This window comes from Sorex araneus, chromosome 1, assembly GCF_027595985.1.
Source record: "Sorex araneus isolate mSorAra2 chromosome 1, mSorAra2.pri, whole genome shotgun sequence".
Lineage (NCBI taxonomy): Eukaryota > Metazoa > Chordata > Mammalia > Eulipotyphla > Soricidae > Sorex > Sorex araneus.
In genome coordinates, this window is record NC_073302.1 from 300,029,256 (window position 1) to 300,042,727 (window position 13,472).

At 59.9% G+C, this 13,472-nt stretch overlaps 2 protein-coding genes across 3 annotated transcripts in view; both read right to left on the reverse strand.

Moving 5' to 3' along the window:
* Positions 1-1,186: 1,186 nt before the first annotated feature.
* NEIL2 (nei like DNA glycosylase 2) lies at positions 1,187-8,892 on the reverse strand. Its single transcript, XM_004614755.2, has 5 exons — positions 8,805-8,892; positions 8,504-8,643; positions 6,626-6,879; positions 2,260-2,456; positions 1,187-1,500 (listed from the first exon to the last, which is right to left on the reverse strand). The coding sequence occupies exons 2-5, from the start codon at positions 8,639-8,641 to the stop codon at positions 1,187-1,189; spliced, it is 903 nt and encodes a 300-aa protein (XP_004614812.2). The 5' UTR covers positions 8,642-8,643; positions 8,805-8,892.
* A 3,125-nt stretch (positions 8,893-12,017) lies between these two features.
* The window catches only part of GATA4 (GATA binding protein 4), a 29,387-nt gene continuing 27,932 nt past the window's right edge, over positions 12,018-13,472 (reverse strand). For both annotated transcript variants that reach the window (XM_055122582.1, XM_055122592.1), the window contains 3 exons: positions 12,572-12,659; positions 12,351-12,499; positions 12,018-12,200 (listed from right to left, as the gene is read on the reverse strand). In XM_055122582.1, the coding sequence (XP_054978557.1) occupies positions 12,018-12,200; positions 12,351-12,499; positions 12,572-12,659 (420 nt within the window). The remainder of the gene's footprint in view (positions 12,201-12,350; positions 12,500-12,571; positions 12,660-13,472) is intronic.

The window sequence follows — 13,472 nt, forward strand, 5'->3', positions numbered from 1 at the left end:
CTTTGGGCTTGGAGCCTCCCCAGTCATTCCACAGAGTTCAAACATGGATCCCGGCCTGGCCCCATTCGAGGCCTCCGAATAGGTCCGTCTCAGTGTCTCAGTGGACTGCCTTTCCCACTCATCCCCTGGCTCCTGGCCAGCCTCCTGCCAACTTGGGAATATAAGGGGCAAATTTTTACACCATTTTTTACCTGCAAGTATTGACATCTCAACATGAGAAGCAACCTGCTGTTTCTAGCACCGGGTCTGAAGCAGCGTTTGCTGTGTGAAGCAAAGGGAAACTGGCAGGGAGAACTGTCTCCTGGCTTTTCCTATGGGAAAACCCCAACTTAAGGGGCCACTAAAAATAGGGCCTTTTAAGAGTCATTAAATGAGGATGGTAAGATGAGGTCCTAGTCCAGTGAGACTTCGTCCCTGTGTCCCTGTGATCATCACAGAGAGAGGCACAGAGGGGGAAGAGACGAGAAAGTTGCCTTCTTCATATGCACCACGGGTAGCAGCCGGGACCTGCGCCCCCACGATGACGCAGGAGGCTACTAAGAGGGGGGGGGGTGTCTGCCTGCCTGCCTGGCTCCTGGCACACTCATTCCTGGCACTAGGACCCTCTGCTCAACAAAATATGGTGACAAAGGCCTTCACTTCTGCATCCCTAGCCTGGTTTCTCACAGAAAGCTGCCTGTGGGTATCCATGTACTGCCAAATAATCGTCTGTGGGTGTGTCCTGCTATGTAGGAAACTGCCCATGGGTATCTGTGCCCTGCTATGTAGGAACCTACCAGAGGTGTCTGAGACCTGCCTCTGGCTTCTCAGTTGAACAAGTGAGCAGGAGGAGGTCAGAAGCTGCTTTTTCTGCAGCCCACTGGGCACACAGGACTAGCGGCAAGCCCGGGGACCCCCTGTGTACTGCTGGACCCTTCTCCCAGAGGACAGAGACAAGGGGCGAGCCTGAGCCCAAACAGGACAGCTTGGGCGGTGGTTCCACGGGCAATGGGGCAGCGGGCTGTTCACAAAGGCTGGATCCAAAACCATTTTTATTCTGCCATGTTGGGGCTCCAGCCCTGGGCCTTGGGGCATGAAAGGTTGCACCCCTCACAATGGTCCGATCCCAGAGCAAGTGTGGACGCAGGAAAGACCCAGCCTCTGACAGACCCCCCCCCACACACACACACACACACAACTCTGGGCCCTAGAAGGCCTGCTGCTGGCCCTGCTCCTCAAGGGACACCTGGGGTTGGCACTGTGGGCACCACCAGGTGAGCCTCTTCAAGCCCCCTGGTGGGCCCAGGGCCTCCCTCTGGACCGGGTGGCCATCAGGGCAGTGCACTTTCTGGTAGATATGTGTGTGCTGCCGGTGGCCCTCGACCTTGCCACGGAGCCAATCTGCGCTGAATGCCAGGGCTTGATCCAGCAGTGCCTCCAGCTGGGCCCGGCTAAGCATGGAGCCCAGCGAGAGCGGGTGCACTCGGGCCTCGTACAGGGCTTCATTCTTGATGATGTTCCCTGGGACAAGGATAGGACAAAGCAGTGAGTGATGCTGAGCATGCCTGGGTACCCCCAGCATCAACCCATCTTCAGCACGAAGTGGCAGGCCTGACCATCACCCACACCGGCTAACCCCGGGGAGTCCCTCCTCTGGGAAATGGGGCACCTCTGCATCTGGCTCCAGGGAGCAGTGAGGGCCCCAGCCACAGGCGAGAGAGGTGAGCACTGGGGGTGAGGAGCAGGCATTCACCCTGCTCGGGTGATGACGGGAGAATGGCACCCCAGCCTTGTGCCCTGATCAGCAACTCTCTCACTTTCCAGGCCTCTCCTCATCTCCACTGAGGGGCTGAACCCGGAGGCCTGGCTGGAGCGACTGAGCATGGTGGGAGGTGGTGGATGCCCTGCTAGTCCCTTGCTTCATCTGAGTGCTGGGGCCTGAGCAGGAAGCCGGCTTACGCAATAACACACCTGCCCGGCCATAAAAGGCCCCGAGTCCAGTCCCCTGGCACCTCAGCACCCTGACCACCACGGAGTGTGGACACTATGAAAGCAGTGGGGGCCACACCCACAGTGCTCAGGACAGACTCTTGGCTCTGCGCTCAGGGATCATTCCTGGCTTGGCTTGGGGGACCACATGGGATGCCGGGGAACAAACCAGGGTAAGCTGTGTGCAAATCAAGAGCCCTCCAAGTACACTCTCCACCCCCAAACCCCAAAACAGAAGGGGAGAGAAGCTTAAAGGGGCCATGTGATCCCTGAGCCCCCAGCATGCCCTACCTAGGCCCGAGAAGTGCCTTTGCTCCATCAGCGTGTAGCAGACAGGCCTCGCCTGACGCAGTGCCTCCAGGGCTTGTCCTCGTTGGAACATCTGTGACAGGATATCAGAGGTAGCTGTGCCCATGGGCCCTGGGCAACAGGTCAGCTGACAGGCGTAGAAGGTCAAGAAGCTGCCGCCTACGAAGCGCAGGAGCAGCCTGGAGGGAGAGAGCCGGCAGGGCAGGGGCCATATAAGGGAAGGGGCTCTGCTGGATTCTGCTGGACACTGCCACTCGGGACGAACCCAGTCACTCTGAAGACTCAGCTGATCCCAGGACCCGCTTCCGGTACACGCTCACAGCCCCGTAGCCCTGAGAGCCGAGTGCAGGGTCCATCCCACATCCCCTGATCCCATGGTGTCGGGAACAGACCAGCACAAAACACCACCCCTGATAACTAGCAACAGAGAAGATGCCCAAGTCTTAAAAAGAAGAAAGAAATTGGGAAATTTGGACATAAAGAAAGCAAATAGGGTCAGAGCAAAGTACATCGGGAGGAGCTTCCTTCCTCCTAATAGATCCAGGCTTCACCTCCAGCACCCTGTAAGCTCCCCTGAACCCTGCCACAAGTGACTCCTGAATGCAGAGCCAGGAACAAGCCCTAGGCACTGCACCAGAACAACGAGGGCTGAGGGGTTGAGAGAGGAACCACATCTGCAATGGGGATGTCAAGTGTTGAGCAGCACAGAGATGATTTATAATCTTCCAGACAGGAGCTGTTGCAAATGAGGGTGGACATGCTCCAGCCACTCATGCTTGAAACATGTCCAAAGAACACACAACACCCCCCAGGAGAGATTCACGTGCACCCATGTCACCACAGCCTGATTAACAGCTGAGATCTGGAGATGCCCCAAGTATGCAGAAAGCCAAGCTGGGGCAAACACAGGAGCTACAGCTCGGTGGGGAGAGACGCTAGGGCCGAGCGCAACCAAGCATGGCACGCAGCAGGTGTGGCAGAAGGAGAGGAAGATGGCTTGCCTTTTGCAGAACCCCCCACCCCCCAGAAGGAACTGGAAAGTGTTGTGCGAAGCTAAACACAACAAAGACCGCCGGTCTTTACTGAGGAACAGAAGAGAAGGGAAAGTGCCCAGCAAAGCCCAGCAGAGACCCGAGGCCCAGCCAGAGCAGCGTGGCTGCAGGCACTGCAAGGGCACTGGGAGGGCTCTGGCCTCAGACAGTGTCTGTGCTGTGGGAACAGGACCACCCTAGGATCTGGCCCTCTCCTCACACCCCTCACAGCCCTCGGGGCTCAGACATCACACCTCTCAGCTCCGTTCCACATTCTGATTCTGCCTGGACCTGAGGGGTGACCCATGCCCCTCCAATGTGCTGTCACTTTTTTTTTTTTGGTTTTTGGGTCACACCTGGCGATGCACAGGGGACCATATGGGATGCTGGGATCTGTGCTATCACTCCAGCCCCTGCGCTGTCACTTTAAATGGCCACGTCATGGAAATGGCCCAAGTGCCCCAGTACAGAGTTCGGAGCTGAGGGAAGCGATGAGGTCACCATGTAACCAGAAAACTCATGCCAAGCTTCAATGGCAAAGGAGGTGGCGCGTGCACCATCCATCACGTGAGGCCCCTGCATGCATTCCAGCGCTTCCTTTAATTTATGACCCTCACTGCTAAGACCGGACCTAGGTAGGTCCACAGCTAAACCTTGGGACCCATAACAGTCCAGTGAATGTGATGTTTAACTGGCCCTCATTCTTGCCATTATCCATTCTGAGGATGATTGGGGGATGGACACAGTGGCCACACCCAGCCGCCTTCTTCCTCCATGTTAGCCTCAGCCCTAACTTGGCAAAATCAAGTTCTTCCTAGAAGGCAGAGATGGGCCAGAGGAAAGGCACTTGCCTGGTGCACAGCCAATGGGGTCTGATCCCCAGCACCAAACAGGAGCCCCTGGGAACTGCCAGGAGGAATCCCAGAGCACAGGGGGTGTGGCCCCCAAACCAAGGAGAATCAAGTTCTTCCTGTCCTCTATGCAGGAATGAACCTTTCCTTTCTGGGATCACATTCATTGGTGTTCCAGACTGAAGGCTCTGTGCTCAGGACTGACTCCTGGCTTTGTGCTCAGGGCTGACTCTTGGCTCTGTGCTCAGGGCTCACCCCTGGCTCTGTGCTCAGGACTCACTCCTTGCAGGCTCAGGGAACCATACAGGATACGAGGGATTGAACCCAGGTCAGCTGCATGCAAGGCAAACACCCTCCACGCTGTACTATCATTCTAGCTGGTCTGGATTTTTTATTTTTATTTTTTTTTATTTACCTATATATTTATTTTATTTTTTTTTAATTCTTTTATTAATTCACCATGTGGAAAGTTACAAAGCTTTCAGGTTAAAGTCTCAGTTACACAATGCTCAAACACCCATCCCTTCACCAGTGCACATATTCCACCACCAAGAATCACAATATACCTCCCCCTTTCCCCCAACCTCCCCAGCCCCCCACCCCGCATGTGTAACTGGTAAATTTCACTTTACTGGTCGGGATTTTTTAAGTCAACACTGCCTAAATAAAAGTCATTTTTGCACCAAGCAAGTCTTAAAAATTTCATTCAAAGAAGCAAAATCCCCTTTTCTCCCTGCTTCTTGTCCCTTTGCTATGGCTGTGATGGGAAAGGCACCCATCTGGCTGAGCCTTGGGTGGGTCTTTCTCAGCATGTGGGGTCTCTGGTAAGTGTTTTAATCAACCTCACTCATTGCCTCTGAGAGTGTATCTGAGAAGTAGCCTGGAGTGGGGGGCTGGCTGGTGAGGGCCCCCTCTCTCTCGAGGGGACTACATGCCCAGAACAGCTGGGGACTGCCAGTAAGGTGGCGAAGGCTGGGCTCTGGCTCAGGCTGGAGTCAGGCCAGAGAAGGCCGGGGAAAGCTCTGGGCCTGGTCGTGCTGGGGGCAGCTCCAGTGGATAGGATCTGGGAAACTACACATTCCCACACACGCACATACATACATAATCACATACACATGGTCACACACATGCATATTCCCACATACAAGTACACTCACACATGGCCTCACACATGCACACACACTCACACAGCGTCTGAACCCTTTCTGCTGCTTGCCCCCCGGACCCTCTTGTCTGTCCCCACGTGCAGGCATGAGTGCATTGGGGTATGAGGTCCATGGGACCCCAAAGAGTGGGGCTCACTGCCCTTGGGCAGCACCTTTACCACCCAGAGCATCGGGTCGCAGAGACAGCCCAGCTTGGACAGTGGGTGGGCTGGGGGTTACTTGCAAGGGACATGGGCCCCACACCTAGGGGTATGGGCCTGACGCTATAAACACAAAGATATTTCAGGACTTTAGGAAGCAGTCAGAGTACAAGAGCTAGGACTGAGCAGTACAAAAACCAATGGTGCAAGGGTGGGGTCAGCAGTACCCAGCTTCAAGATCAAGGACCACCCAGAGTGGGGCTGGAGCAATAGCACAGCGGGTAGGGCATTTGCCTTGCACACGGCCGACCCGGGTTCGATTCCCAGCATCCCATATGGTTCCCTGAGCACTGCCAGGGGTAATTCCTGAGTGCAGAGCCAGGAGTGACCCCAGTGCATCGCTGGGTGTGATCCAAAAAGGGGAAAAAAAAGACCACTCAGAGACCATCAGCCACAGGTCCACCACCTCAAGGTCATAGCCAGACTCAGCACCCCTGGTGGTGGGGCGCCTGCTCCCTGTTGCCAGCCACACTTTCCCCAGAAGCTGACGAGGACCCCCAGGGAAACCATGTCACAGACCAAGAGAGTCATCCCCACAAAAACATGAAAAGCTGGAGCAAGAGCCGGAGCTAGGGTCCAGTAGGAAGGCCACTGACCTGGACTTGGGCCCAGCCTGCAGGAGCAATGCTGAGCATTGCCCAGGGTGGTCCAAAAGCAAAATCAGACTGGAGCATCTCAGGGCACCCAGGACAGAGCGCCCACATGTGCTGAGGACATCCCAGTGGGCACGGCACTTGGGGACACCTCAACTCAGTAAGCAAACACCATGACCCAGTGCAGAGAACCCCAAACAACAGCACAAGGAACAACCACCCATATTCCAAAGAATTCTAGCTGAGAGGGGCTGGAGCAGTAGCACAGCGGGTAAGGCATTTGCCTTGCAAGCGGCCGACCTGGGTTTGATTCCCAGCATCTCATATGGTCCCCTGAGCACCGCCAGGGGTGATTCCTGAGTGCAGAGCCAGGAATGACCCAAAAAGCAAAAAAAAAAAAAAAAACAAAGAATTCCAGCTGAGAGGCAGAGCGCCCCACTCAGGGGGTGCAGACCCCGGCCGCAGTCCCCTACCCATGACCAGCCCACCAGCCTGGACCAGACTCACCTGGGTGTGGGGTCCCTCCAGTCGCCTCGCTTGTTGGCCTGGGTGGCCCTGGAGAACTCATTCCTGCGGATACTGCCGAACAGGCCGAAGCGCACCTGCAGCCACATGCCGGCTGTGCCCCCAGGGCACCGGGCAGGGCCCTCCTGGCCACCAGGTCCCTCCCGCTGGGCCTGTGGCCCCAGGGGCTCAGGTGCACTCTGGCCCCCCGTTTCTTCATCTGGATCAAACCTAAGGAACAGTATCTTCCCGTGGACCTGGAGGAAAGCCGGGGGCCTCAGCCTTTGCTTCGTGCAGTGTCCCCCACCTCCTCCCAGCGTGAGGGGGCCAGGTGGGACATGGAGAGGCACCCAGGACTCTGGAGGGTCGTCCTCGCCCACATGAGGACAGAAACCACCAGCCACGAGCAGAGCCCGAGCGAGCTGCACTTGGCTGGGGCTGGGAGACACACGCACCCTGCCAGGGGATCCCAGGGGTGCCCCCAGCTGGCCTGTTTTGTTTTCCTGTTTCCCCCAGCACTGCTGGCGGGGACCTGCTCTGCCATCTGAGCCACACCCACACCCATGAAAAGACCAACAGCAGCGGTCACCCTAGTCCCTGATCCACGCACGCGGAACCTGAACATCATCTCGGGAAAGCCAGCGGCCTCTTGGCTCACGGAGGACACAACCAGCCACCAGGGCCCTTCGCTGCCCCCAGCCCCACTCTCCACAGAGCAAGCACTCAGGATTCTGAGCGCTCTCTGGTGCAGGAGCTCAGACGCTGCATACAAGGTGAGCACCGCACTCTCCTGCCAGTGGTCATGATACACCAGCCAACGTTCATGCAGTCTGCGCTAACCCGCTGGCAGGTCTCAGAGGAACTCAGGTTTACAAGCGGATTATTGACGGGGCCCTGAGTCCTGTGCTGGCCAAGGAAGACCCAAGAATTCAGCTCGGCTGGGGCAGGGCACGGATTCCATGCCCAGCATCCCACCTGACCCCCCAGCTCTTCGGGAGTGACCCAAGTATAGAGCCAGGGTAGGTCCCCATACTGACACCACAAAAAGCTGAGCTCATTTACAGAAATGGAAAGTGTCTCAGCGAAAGGAAGTGAGAAAAGGAAGCTGCAGAGAACGTTCCGGTTGCTTGGGCCTCTGTTTTCCAACCTAGCACCCGGACACGTGGGGTAAGAGTCCAAGGAACACAAACTTTCAGAGGTGAAGCCCAAGCAGGCTGGGGAGGCGGCTCGGGGTTAAAGCGCATGCAAAGACCAGACCTCTAGGAGGGCCCGGCAGACCCCGAGTGGCACGGAGGCGCCCTAAACATCTGGGGGAGGGGGGTGGCCCTAGAGCAGGGACAAGGCTCCAGCCTTGCGGGCGGCGACCCTCACTCAGTCCTAGTACCCCTGGCGAGGCCCGCGCCGCCCCCAGCATCGCTTGCTCGGCCCCACATGACCCCAGGCTGGCAGAGGGTCCCCCAGGAGAAACTTCCCCACACACAGGTTTGTTTTGGTTTTTTTTTTTTTTTTTTTTTTGCTTTTTGGGTCACACCTGGCAACGCACAGGGGTTACTCCTGGCTCGGCACTCAGGAATTACCCCTGGTTGTGCTCAGGGGACCATATGGGATGCTGGGATTTGAACCCGAGTCGGCCGCGTGCAAGGCAAACGCCCTACCCACTGTGCTATCTCTCCAGCCCCCCCCCCACACACACACACGTTTTAAGTGCCACGAAGCCCCTACCACAGCAGGGCCTGCCCCAGGCACACCGGATGATCAGCTGGCACCACGGGCCGGGGGACCCCGCCCCCAAAGCCTTACTGCAGGGCTCCAGAGAGAGCCGGGTCATCCGGGCTGCGGGCGCACGGGCACCTGGAAAGGGCAGTTTGGTAGGACACTCACCTGGGTCTCCACCAGCCGCAGGCCCTGCAAGGCAGCCGGCTCCAGCTTCCTGGTGCTGCCCCCGGCGCTGGCCACGCGCTGCCCCACGAAGGGCGACACTCGCTGGTGGAACACGCGCACGGACGGGCCTTCGGGCATGCCTGCTGCAGAGGGGCGTGCTGGGAGCGCATGGGTTGTCCACCCCGCCACCCTGGCCAGTGCCCACCGCTGCTCGTGGTTACCGCCCCGTCCCCCGCGAGGGCAGCTAGGACTCAACCAACCCAAACCCGCGGGCCCCTGGCACTAGCCCACCGCGTCTCACCCGTGAGTGCGAGCCGTGCCGAGTCCCGAGAAGCATGCAGAGCAGCGCCAACCCAGCCGCCAGTGCCCACGGCCTAGGCAGCACCGCCAATCCTGGGCCTGCCTGGAAGCACGTGACCAGGGCACGTGGGAGCCAAATCCTGGGCCGGCCCTGGGAGCACGTGACCCAGAGTCTGTGGGAGCCGCTCGCCCAGTCCTGAGCTCACCCCTGGGAGCATGTGACCAACCCTGGGAGCCGCCAATCCTGAGCCTGCCCTGAGAGTATGTGAGCCTTGGGAATCACCAATCCTAAACCTGCCCTGTGTGCACGTGACTCTGGGTACATGGGCTGCGTCGCCAACCTTGACTCTGCTTTGTGTGCATGTAATGAGGGCACGTGAGCAGAACCCGCCAATCCTGACGCCCTTTGCACGTGATGGGGGGGGGAGGGAAGCGTTGCCAATCCTGACTGTTGTGCGCACGTGGGGAAGCCACTGCCCATCCTAAACCTGCCCTGGGCACATGATCAGGCACGTGAGGAAGACGTTCCTGCGCTGGGCCCTCTCGAGCTCGCTTCTTCTGGGGGTTGGCAGGGCAGAGGGGGCGGCCCGCGGCTCCAGGGGCCACTTTCCAAGCACACTTCGTGTTGGCGCCATCTGGAGGCCAAGATGCAGGCGGCACACTGTCCCCCTCCCTCCTGCTCCTTCAGCCCTGCAGCCGAGGGTGGGGAGTAGGTGTGGGCGCCCAGTGGCAGGAGTGGTCATGCCAGGCGGGGTAGCTGCGCTTAAGCAAAGCCCCTGACCCGGGTGGGCACCAAGAGCCCCAGGAACGGGTCAACCCAGGGTTCTGCTGGGAGAGTGGCCAAGGCAGGCCCAGCCCCCGAGCCAGTCAGTGGCAGGTGTCGGTGGGGCTGGAGAGAGGACTGCCCACCACTGGCCCCGCCCTGCCTGCCCCCGACCCTAGCCCCGTCACCAGCACAGCAGATGGTCCCTGGAGCGGGTGGGCGCAGCCACCCACAAAAGACAGAGAAACCCACTTGGCTCCCACTGATGATTCAAATACTCTCTGACTTACCGGGCAGTCTGTCCTACCAGGCCTTGCCCACCTGCCCAGCTCGCTGTCCATTCAGACGCTGACCCTGACCATGGGCGAATTCTCAAATGCACCTTTTAGGGAGCTGCTCCCAGCACAGTGCTCAGTCCTCTGTGGATTCTCAATTGCGCCTTTTGGAGCTGCTCCCGGCACAGTGCTCAGTCTCGTGTGGATTCTCAACTGCACCTTTTGCAGAGCTGCTCCTGGACAGTGCTCAGTCCCATGTGGAAACTCCGACTGGGGTCTCTTACGCCCCAGGCATGAGCACCATCCTGGGACGCCTCTCCTTGGCCCCCAGATCTACACTGGGTCCCCAGGACCATCCACAGCTGCCTGCAACCAGCGCTTTGCTGATCAGGAGCCCTTATCACCTGATGAGAAGGGAACCCCCATTCCTAGCTGCATGGGCATCCCAGAGCACCTCCAGGTCCCCCAGAAACAGAGTCCAGTGCCAGGGTGAGGGTGCAGCTGTGGGACAGTCTGCAGGGCGCATTAGCCCTGCCTGATCCCCCCCACCCCCCGACACCTCAGCTGGGCCCCAGATCTAAACCAGTGACCCAAGCCTGAGCCGCCTGGGATGGTTACCCAGTTTGACAATGTCCCCCACGGGCCTCCGGGGAGACACGGCCATGGCACACTGGGGTTCCAGCTGCAGCCAGCCCTGCCCGGGTACTGGAATGTCAGCCAAGCACGGTGACACTAAGCACCCCCAGCCCGAGGCCTATTCTCTGGGCTCAGTGCCTGAGTGGAATTTAGAGCTGGGACAGGGGGCCGAGGGGTTTCATGGAAAGCCCCCCCCTCCACCAGCACCCCGTGGTGCCTCCTGAGGTGCTGAGGGGGCTCCTGCTCACCCACCCCATCTGGCCACCCTGGAGAGGCCCATGGGGGCCACGGAACCTCCATGGGGAGGCTGGTCACTGGGGGTCTCCGGGGACCCCGACCTTCTGCTGTCATGTCTGACTTGGAGCTGAGGCCGGCATGGGCAGAGCCAGGCACAGCCAGGCAGCCAGGTCTCTATCTCAGGCCCCAAGGCCAGCTGGGTCCTTTCAGCATTCATTGCAAAGACGTGCTGCATGGGGCTCAGAGCCCCCAGAGGACAGATGGACATTCCCCGCTCAGCTCTGTGGCCGAAGATTCAGGCCCCTTCCTGGGCCACGGCAGTTGGGCAGAGGGGACTGGAATTAAGAGCAGGGCTGGGCTGTGTCCCCCATGGACGCCAGTGCCCAGCACCCAGTTCCCCCAGCAGGACGAGAGAGGAAAGAGTACAGATAAATTTATTAGTTAAATACTGATTTTACAACCATTTCACCTTAAGACAATGTTAGCAGGCTGTGGGTTAGGGAAGGTACACGGGGCGGCCTTCATGGAGAAAACGATGTCAGTGGTGATCAAAACAGAATCTCGGCTGAAAGACATTCTCTGCTATGGCAGGATGGAGGGGGGAGGCCGGGTGGGGGGGGGGGGCAGGAGGAGAAGGCCAATTCCAGAACATTCCTCAGCAGCGCAGTGCTTGGGGGCTCTTGGGCATCTCACTGATCTTGCTTCCCATGAGTTCAGGGGGAGTGGGGGTGCCTGCTTTAATTCATGTCGCACACCCCCAGCTTTCGTCGTCCTGGACAAAGGCCCACGGCGGGCCCCCCCAGGGGTGCATCTCAGAAGGCCCCGTGGACACAGAGCGAGGCGTGATTCTGACGCGGACCCCTGGGTGAGCACGGCGCATGGTCTGGGTCAGCACTGCCGCCACCAGCCAGGGGCAGCGGAGAGGGGAGCCCAGTCTGTCCCCAGGACGGAGGGGTCGGGCGGGGGTGGGAGGCGGCCTGGCCCCCCTGTCACATGGAGCATTCAGTAACACAGTGCCCCGTGTCTGCATGAGGTCCACAGCGGCCGCGGGGCGTGCCGAGTCTGCGGGGAGTGTTGGGTGCACCCAGAGAGGCTCAAGGACGCTCGCGGGGGGGCGGGGAACCAGGCTGGAGTCTCTGGCCCCCGAGAAGGGCTCTCGGTTCCCACCTCGGGGCGTTGTGCTCAGAGCCGGTGCCGCACCCCCGCCAGGTGACTTCAAGTTTCTTCCCAGTTGTGGAGTCGCTGCAGGCGGAGCAGGCCGGACCCCCGGTCCGTCCACTCGGCGCGGGCATCAGGAGGAGCCTTAGGCTGTGATGATATCCCCGTGGCTGTCGGCCAGGGCCAGGCTGTTCCAAGGGTCCTGCTTGGAGCTGGCCTGCGGGGACTGGCTGACCGAGGACGTGTAGCCTTGCGGGGAGAGCTTCAGGGCCGAGAGGGCGGGGTGCAGGGGGGGGCCGTGGGCAGACATGGCGCTCACGGAGAAGCTCTGAAAGGCAGAGTGGAGGCGAGGTCCAGGGGTTGCCCCAGCCGGCCCACTCCCATCCTGAAGACCCGGCCAAAGCACCCCCACTCAGCCTGGGCAGTGCTGGCTGTGCCCTCAGGGCCTCCCGCCCCCCTCCTCCCCCACACCCCGTACCTGGGAGATGGAGCTGCTGGGCCCATAGTGGGCTGCCAGCCCAGGCTCTGTCTTGATGGGGCGCAGCTCCTCGCTGCCGCTGGCTGCCCCGCTGCTGACAGTGCTGGGTGCTGAGCTGGCGGGGGGCAGGCTCTCGGCACCGGAGGGACCTGCCAGGGGGCACCGTGAGCACCAGGATGGGGCACGCAGAGTCCCTGCCCGGGGCCCGCCCCTCCCCTCACCTGCCGGCGTCTTGGACTTGTTGAGGTTCTTGGGCTTCCGTTTTCTGGTCTGAATCCCCTCCTTCCGCATGGCGAGAGGCCGGGGCACCTAGGGGCGGAGGGGGCTCCCTCAGCTGGATCCCAGGGCTCACTGAGACCCACCCGGGGACATGGAGTGACTGCAGGGCCCCAAACCGGGGGGGGGAGGGTATGCTCCACTGAGCACCGAGGGGCCTGCCGGGCCCTGCAGGGAAGGTCTGAGACACAGTTCCTCCCATCCAGAAGTGCTCGGTCTACTGGGACAAGAACCAGGAAATCACCAGACTCCTTAGAGGCACAGAAGGAAGAAACCTGAGCTAGTGGAAGAGGGACACGGTATGTGCAATCTTGGAAGGCTTCTGGGGGAGGTGATGTCCGGTCGGGGAGGCTTTCCCCGGACACACAGAGCTTTCATCTGTCTGGCATTGGGACACCAGGCACGTGGAAAGGATCATTCCAGTGACTCAGCAGGCAGCAGTGTGGGGGCAGAGAAGGCCATGCCAGGAGGCCTGGGGCCTGCGGCTGCCCCAAAAACCAGTGTCCACAGTGTCCTGAGAAAGGCCACACCCACAGGGACCCATGGGGACTGGTGTGGCCGGGGATCTGCTCCAGCAGTGCCCCAGCATGCGTGGCTGCTGGACCCCAGCCTCCACTCAGCAGGGATGAGGGAGGCAGAGCCCCACCTCGGCCCTCACAGTGGGGTTCCTGCACTGTGTGCAGTGGGGCACAGCCTGACCCCAGAACCCCTTACCTCTCCCTCTGACCTCGCAGCTACCCCCATTCTGCTCTTCTCTCCAGACCTGGCCACTCCAGATGCATCTGCCCAGTGTCTGTCCTGTGCAAGTGGCCGGTTTCCCCCCAGTCAAGGTGCCCTAGGGCCCAG